Consider the following 8,149-nt stretch of genomic DNA (forward strand, 5'->3'; position numbering starts at 1 on the left):
ACCTGCTGAGTTTTTCCAGGTAATTCTGTTTTTGTTTTGGATTTCCAGCATCCACAGTATTTTGTTTTTATCTCTGTACCTTACTCGTCCTGCTTTCTACCTTTAATTAGCACATTCCTTTAGATAATATCACCACCTTCAACACCTCTTTATCCTTTTTGTCTGTGACATCTTTTGGTTATCTCCACCTATCACTGGTCCTCTATCCAGCTCTACCCCCTTCCCAACCCCCACCCTTAAACCAGCTTATATTTCACCTCCAATCTATTTTTACTTAGTTCTGTTGATGAGTCATATGGACTCGAAACATTAACTGTGCTCCTCTCCGCAGATGCTGCCAGACCTGCTGAGTCTTTCCAGGTATTTTTATTTTCACTTGCAGAGTTAATCCCCCCTCCTGGCTTTGAGCTACTCCTTAAAACTTTGTTGCCATGGGTTTGTTTAGGGATGTTTGAATGTAAGCCTGTTTTCACCTTTGGCTCGGGTGTTGCATTCACATGCAGAGAGTTTAAAGCTCATTAGACTCACCATTCCTAACAGGATCAGCTTTGTCTTCAAAATTCCCCTTGCCCTCCGGCGATAGCTAATGAACTACTTTGTTGAAGTGTCATCACTTTTGCAATGTAAAGAAAGACAGCAGCCAATTTGCACATAGCCAGCTCCCACAAACAGCAATGGGAGAATGCTCAGGTCGCCTGTTTTAGTGGCATTGGTTGAGAGATAAATATTGTCCCAGGGCACAAGGACGAAGTCTCCCCCTGCTCTTCTTCGGGATTGTTTCTGTCTGCCTGAGAGGGCAGACAGGGCCTCGGTTTAACACCTCATCCGAAAGACACCTCCAGCAGTGCAGCACTCCCTCAGCACTGGGAGTGCCAGCCCAGATTTTGAGCTCAGGTTTTCAGACACATGTGGCTTAGAATTAACTGTGGAGTACCAGTATCCACCACAACACATACCCACCTAATCATCATTGAACCATATGGTACCCAAGGAGGCCGTTCACTCCTTCAAGCCTGTGCCAGCTCTTTGAAAGAGCTCTCCAATTAGTCACACTCCCCCCTCCCCCCCTCACCCAGCTCTTTCCCCGCGCATCTTTCCCCTTTGACTATTTATTTAAAGTTGCTGTTGAATCTGCTTCCACCGTCCTTTCAGGCTGTGCATTCCTGATCACGACTCACTGTGATCCTTATCTCCCCCTCTGGTTCTTTTGCCAATTCTCTTCAATCTGTGTCCCTCTGGTTAGCGACCCTCCTGCCAGTGGAAACAATTTCTCCTGATTTACCTTTATCAAAATCCCTCGTGATTTTGAATGCCCTGTTTGAATCTCCCTTTAACCTTCCCTGCTCTAAGGAGAACAATCCCAGTTTCTCCAATCTCTCCACGTGACTAATGCCATTCTCCTCTCTCAGGAGTGATTTCGATTCAGGCCCCTATCTCTCTCTGTCTGTAATGCAACAGGACACATTGTGGATTCCTCCTCCCTAGCTGCCCCTCCCAACCCCAAAAGACACACGGTGGGGGGGGTGAATCTGGAATAAAAATTATATAATGAAATACAATAATACCGACAAGGCTTATTCATAGCAGCAACATTACAAGCTTCACTTGAGAGCTGACCTCCCCTTGAATGAGAGAGGGGATAGGCTCTCAAATCAACGGCAGATCACAGTTAGATAAACTCAACCCGCTGTTCACAGTTCAAAAAATAACAACAATAGTTTGGGTGGGAACCTTAACCCAGGGGTTGCCAACACTCCCTAGATGTATTCCTGGAGCATTTATCAGATGATCTCTGCTTCACCCTCCTGCCCTTGGTCACCTGAACCTGTCCATCCCCTTCCCACGGCCAGTCAGGAAGACCCCTGCCTCCCCTCCCTTGTCCGATTTGTTTACGACGAATGAACAGTTTTGAAAAGGGAAGCATGGTTTTCTTTATTAACCCCTTTGCGACGGCTTCCCTCTTGGAGTTGCCCACAGAAGAATCCTGGAGAGTTCATCTTGGAGGCTCCAGGGCCATCCTGGAGAGTTGGCAACCCCATCTTTATGCCAAGTAAAGAGACAATGGTATCCACACGCAAGACAGGACATAGCTACCCGAAAAGCACAGAGCTTAAACAACAGAGAGAAAGTGTTTAAATCGCAATCTTGGTTGGTGAGCACAGCCGTGAGGAATGGGATTGGTGCTGATGTCTGCTGCCCTTTGAACCCTTTGCACACCACCACCCCCCGCACCCCCCCCCCCCACCCCCCCACACCTGGCAATGGACATCTTCGACATTCCAAAGCACTCAGGAAAATCTTCCCCGAGTCAGCGTGGGCTCACGATCACTGATGTGGCAAAGTGGCTGGCTCTGAGAGGCAGGAATGGCGGGTGGGGGGGGGGGGTGCGGGGTGCGGTCACCATACGTTAAGAGTACCACATCTCCACACCCCTTTGACTCTACCTATCTCGAAGTGCAGAGGCTGTGGCTCATTCACCGTTGACATCCCGGCCAGACCTCAACTCCTCACGTGACCAGTGCGAATTAGGCCCTCTTGAGGAAGCTGCAAGACAACCTGAGGCCTGCCTATCTTGTGCCGTGACAAAGCTCAAGTATGGCCGCAGCTCATTCCTTAAAGACAGAATCACGGGTGGCGGGAGGGGAGTGTTGAAGAAAAGTCTCACTAATACATTACATCAATAAATGACGAATCGCAAAAGGTTATATATTATACAAAATTCATCCCCCAAAATGTTGTTGAGGCTGTGGTGGATCAATTAAAAAGTACAAAACTTAGATTGATAGACTTTTCTTGCTATTGCTGAAAAGAGAGACATGTTACCAAAGCATCTCATCTTGCACGCATCAGGACAAACACAAGAATGTCAAATTTCAAATGATTGCGACAATTTATACAACAGGAGGAAAGGGTGCTGATTGGTTGATGAGTCGACTCTGATTGGCTGATTGGCGTTGCCATGGAGAAAGCAATGGGGAACCAAAGGCTCCCCGAGCTCCCAGTTAACTCGTAAAAGGCGCAAGGCTTGAACATACTCCTTTTGTTTGCAGAGAACGTGTTCCTGTGTATGAAGCCCTGAATTTCCAGGTTGCTTTCTCCTGTAGTATAAATTGTTGTGATAGTTTGAAACTTGGAATCCTTGCATTTGTCCTGATGTGTGCAAGATGAAAAGCTTCAGCAGCATGTCTGTTTTCAGCAGTATTCAAGACCCACACTAACCAGGAACCTTTGTTGGTATTAAGGGTTACAGAACTGAGGCGGGTAGATGGAGAGAAGATACAAACCAGCCATGATCTCTTTGCGGAACAGGCTCGAAGGGCTGAATGGCCACCTCCCGGTCCCATGAAATGCAAAGAGGGGGTTAGGATCTCCCCAGCCTTTGATTCACAGTTATTAACTAGGGCAGGATTTTAACTCACTCAAAACACGTTCCCTTACACAGGATTAAAATCAAGCCCTACAAATTCCACAAGATATGCTTACAGGTTTATGTGGAATAATAACCAGGAGCCATCACTAATTCGGGAGAAATCTCTTTACCCACAGAGTGGTGAGAATGTGGAACCCACTCCCACCATGCAGGAAAGCACCGATGACCTATTGGCCTCTGGTCCGCCAACGCCTCGATATCAATTTCTCACCTTGTCTTCAAATCTCTCCATGGTCCTTGCCCCCCCCAGCCCATCTCTGTAATTAGCTCCAGCCTCACAAACCTCCGAGATCGCTACGCTCCTCCAATTCCGGCCTCTCGAGCATCCCCAAGTTTGATCGCTCTGCCATTGGCGGCCGTACCTTCAGCTGCCTGAGCCCCAGGCTCTGGAATTTCCTCCCTGAACCTCTCCCTCTCTCTCTCTCTCCTTCTTTAAGACACTCCTTAAAACTGACCTCTTTGACCAAGCTTTCGGCCACCTGTGCCTAATACCTCCTTATGCCATTCAGTGGCATGTTTTGCTTCATAATGCTCTGGTGAAGCACTGAGGGCCACTTTACGACATGGAAGGCGCTATATAAATGCAAGCTGTTGCGTCAAATCAAAAGGTGGATGAGAAGCTTAACTTTTTAACATGTGTAGGGGGGATTGAGGAAGCTGAGAAACTCCAGTCTGACATCAGAAGCTGAGAATTGCCACACCATTCTGTGACCTGGCTTGACCCCAGGACTTCTGAAGTGGGAAACAGAATGTGATGGGAATGAGAAAACGGAATAGTGGGCGGAGACGAGGACATGAGACGTCTACTGTGAAACGCAAGATTCCCAGTTCTTTCTGGTCCCCGTTCAGTATCCTGACTATGCTGCATTCCATCCACCACGCTACCCCTGACCTCCCCCGACCTTCCCCCACCCACTGAATTTCGGAGTGTTTTTCTTCCCCTTCTGCTCTTCAATTTCCCTCTCTGTGGCCTGACCAAGACGCTCTCACAATTCTCCCAGTACTTTACATTAAAAAAACGTTCACTAGTTCATTAAACCCCTTCACTTCCTGTGTGACGCTCAGTACTTCTGTCTCTTTGTCCATTTTCTGTCATTCTCCCTCGCTCCCTTCATGTTTCTGTCAAACAAGGGTTAATTTTTAAATATATTTGTCCTTGGGAAGTGGGCAGTGCATTTATTGCCCATCCCTAATTGCCCCTTGAGAAGGTGGTGGTGAGCCACATTTTTGAATCGTTGCAGTCCCTGTGGTGTAGGTACACCTAGTGTGCTGTTAGAGAGGGAGTCCCAGGATTTTGACCCAGCGACAGTGAAGGAAAGGCCGATATATTTCCAAGTCGGGATGGTGAGTGGCTCGGAGGGGAACTTGCAGAGGTGGTGGTTTTCCCATCTATCTGCTGCCCTTGTCCTTCTAGATGGTAGTGGTCGTGGGTTTGGAAGGTGCTGCCTAAGGAGCCTTGGTGAGTTGCTGCAGTGCATCTTGTAGATGGTACACGCTGCTGCTACTGTACGTCGATGGTGGAGGGAGTGAATGTTTGGGGTTGTGGTGCCAATCAAGCGACTGCTTAGTCCTGGATGGTGTTGAGCTTCTTGAGTGTTGTGGGAGCTGCCCTCATCCAGGCAAGTGGGGAGTATTCCATCACACTCCTGACTTGTGCCTTGTAGATGGTGGACAGGCTTTGGGCAATGAGGAGATGAGTTACTTGTCCCACTCACCCTCATCAGTTCTGGCAAAGTCCTGTCCAGAATATTGGAGCTTTTGGATTTACCTCTCAACACCTTTTGTGTTGTCTTACCCTCATTTTTTTTCTTGTTTCTTCATTCCTGCCTCCTTCCCGTGCTCCCAACCCACTGAAGACCGCGAGAGCTATTCAACTGTGGCATGCATCACAGCAGATCCTATATCCCCCCGCCTCTTCCTGGAGCCCAAGTACTTGCTGTTTGGCACAGAAACCCAGCTGCTTTGAACCCCCCCCTTCCACCACCCATCTTCTGTACTCCCAGGAGAGTTACAACAGCAGGGACAGCATCTGGGGTCAGATATAACGCACGAGAGGGCAGGGATCGAATTGGGCCTTTGTCTGGGTTGGTATTCCTTGTGAGCCTACAACTTTCCTGTTTTTAACCACTCAAGGTACTTAATTAGCAGGACCAGTGCAAACAATTCTGCCTCACAGCAGACGGTGAAGTCTGGACCAGGAGCTACGGGGGAACTAATCGAGTCAGAAAAGGGAGGAGAGACAGCTGGAGAAGACACTATTAGCAACTAGCACAGAAGGAGGCCACTTGGCCCATTGTGTCTGTGCCAGCTCTATGAAAGGGCTACCCAATTAGTCCCACAGCTCCACTTTGTATCCATAACCCTGTAAATTCCTCATCCCCAAAATGCCTGCCCGAACTCCTTTTCCGAATTATTTACTGAATCAGCTTCCATCGCCTTTTCAGATGGAGCGTTCCAACTCCCCTCAACTCTCTGAGTGGGAAAGATCTTTCCCCGAGCAATTTTAAATCTACAGTCTCTGGTTATCAAGCCACTCACTAGAGGGAATAGGGGAATATCTGAAATTAAAGATAAACTCTTGAAAAGAAACAGCAGGTACATCCTAACTACTTACACGGTGCTTTAAACTTTAAATATATTATTCCTCCTTGCATCTCGAGGCCTCAGGTGCCTCACTGGAGTTGCCAACTCTGTTGATGGCATTCCTGGAGGTTTGATCAGGCGACCTTCGCCACCCCCCCCCCCAACCCCTGACAGCCCCGCCATGAAATTCTTGCTATTGGACACCTGACATGTCCATCCTCAAGAGTCCCACCCACGCCCCGCCATCCCACAGCCAATTGAAAAGCAAGCAGACTGATCTTTAATACTGCTGAAAAGTGAGACATGCTACCAAAGCTTTTCACTCATTTATATTCGACATACTGTCCTCTGCAAGCAAAAAGAAGATGTTCAAGCCTGGAACCTTTTTCACATTTTCCAGGAGTTTTGGGAGTCTATCATGCTTTCTCCATGGCCACACTTTGGCAAGTCAGAGCTGGTCTGCCGACCAATCAGCATCCTTTCCCCCTGTAGTATAAATTGTTGTGATCCTTTGAAATTTGGCATTCATGCATTTGTCCTGATGTGTGCCAGATGAAAATCTGCAGCAACATGTCTCTCTTTTCAGCAATATTCAAGTTCTGTACCACCAAGAGAACCTCTTTTGCTGTCAGATTTTTCCCACATCAGCCCCCCACCCCCACCTCCTCAGCCTCCAATATTCTTACAACCAATAAGAAAACTTTTTCAAAGCAATTCAAATATGAACAGCAAATTTTCTTCCCAATGCCCTCTTTGTGTCCCAGTTTTGTCCACAGTCATGTCCTGGAGATCCATCCTGAATTCCTGGCACGTCAATCCTGGAGGGTTGGCAAGCCCCATTTCCACTAGAAACAAGGATCCCATTTCTTCCCCTCCCCCCTCCACGATATTCAATGCCCAGCCTTAAGGTGGGAAATGAGAGAAATGCCTTAGCTCCGGTTGCCCCCCCACCTCCCCTCTCTGAGTGTGAGGTGAAGAGTTGGGAGGTTGGCCACCTCAAGAGTGTCAAACAGCCACAGATCGGGAAATCCTCTCCAGACAAGACACTCACGTCTGCCGCTATCAGCACCTCCTTTAGCCCTTACCACTACCATTAACACCCCCTCTGTCCTTGTGTCCATGACATCTTTGTCAATCTCTCCTTTGGCTCCCCCCCCACCTCACCTATCGCTGGCCTTCTACCAGCTTCACCTGCTCCAATCCCCTTAAACCGTATAAATTTCATCACATTTTTACTTCTCTTTAGCTCTGAGGAAGAGTCACATGGACTCGAAACGTTGACTCTGTTTTTCTCTCAGGCTGTCAGACCTGCTGAGTTTTTCCAGCCATTTTCTGTTTTTGTTTAAGACCCCAGGCACCATTGCCCCTTGCACCTCCTCCTGCCACAGACACAGGTGCCGGCCTGCCGGCTCTTCTTCTCCCACGACCCCGGGACGGCTGGCTGTTCGACCCCGCAGGGCATCGCAGCTGAATCCTTTCCCCCTCTGCCATTCCCACCCCACCCCCCATGCCTCCGGCAGAAGACGCTAGGTGGCGATCAGGAGCCGGGCAGAGGGAGGGGGAAGAGGAGGTAGCGCCAGTTGCCTGTTCAATTGGAAGGTAATGTCCCATTAGCGGGTAAGTGGCTCACCAAACCAGCCAACAAAAGGCACAAGAAAACTCTCTCCATAATAAAAACAGAATATGTCAGAAAAAACTCAGCAGGTCTGGCAGCATCTTGTGGAGAGAGAAACTTTGAGTCTGTGTGACTCTTCATCAGAGCCTCTCTCTATCTTTGAAGCTGTGGTTCCTCTGTTTGAAAAGTCTGGGAGATATGCAGCAGTCTCCACACACAGACAGACAGACACAGACAGACAGACACACACACAACAGACGGACACGGACGCACACACACACACAGACACACGGACATGGGCGTGGCCCTTTTAAAGCTTAAAGAGTCCAAAGTAGGCGAATGTTTTGGCTTTCAGGTGCACCCCGGCGATGCTGTATATTCTGATCTGAGATCTCTTCTGGAGCCGGATTAAACCAGACGCTTGACATGAATGCTGGCTGTAAGGTGGGGTCGGTGGTAAACCCTGCAAACACTTAAAGGTCACTACATTGTCCACCTTCACATCCAATTTTAAGTAGGCC

General features: G+C 48.5%; 1 protein-coding gene across 1 annotated transcript in view; it reads right to left on the reverse strand.

Annotated features, from left to right (window-relative positions):
- Positions 1-7,267: 7,267 nt before the first annotated feature.
- Positions 7,268-8,149, reverse strand: part of tnfsf12 (TNF superfamily member 12) — a 37,831-nt gene continuing 36,949 nt past the window's right edge. Inside the window, exon 6 of the mRNA XM_041178980.1 lies at positions 7,268-8,149. This exon is cut by the window's right edge and continues 23 nt beyond it. Coding sequence (XP_041034914.1) covers positions 7,939-8,149 — 211 coding nt within the window. The 3' untranslated portion in view covers positions 7,268-7,938.

The sequence above is a fragment of the Carcharodon carcharias genome, chromosome 33 (genome assembly GCF_017639515.1).
Source record: "Carcharodon carcharias isolate sCarCar2 chromosome 33, sCarCar2.pri, whole genome shotgun sequence".
Classification (NCBI taxonomy): Eukaryota; Metazoa; Chordata; class Chondrichthyes; order Lamniformes; family Lamnidae; genus Carcharodon; species Carcharodon carcharias.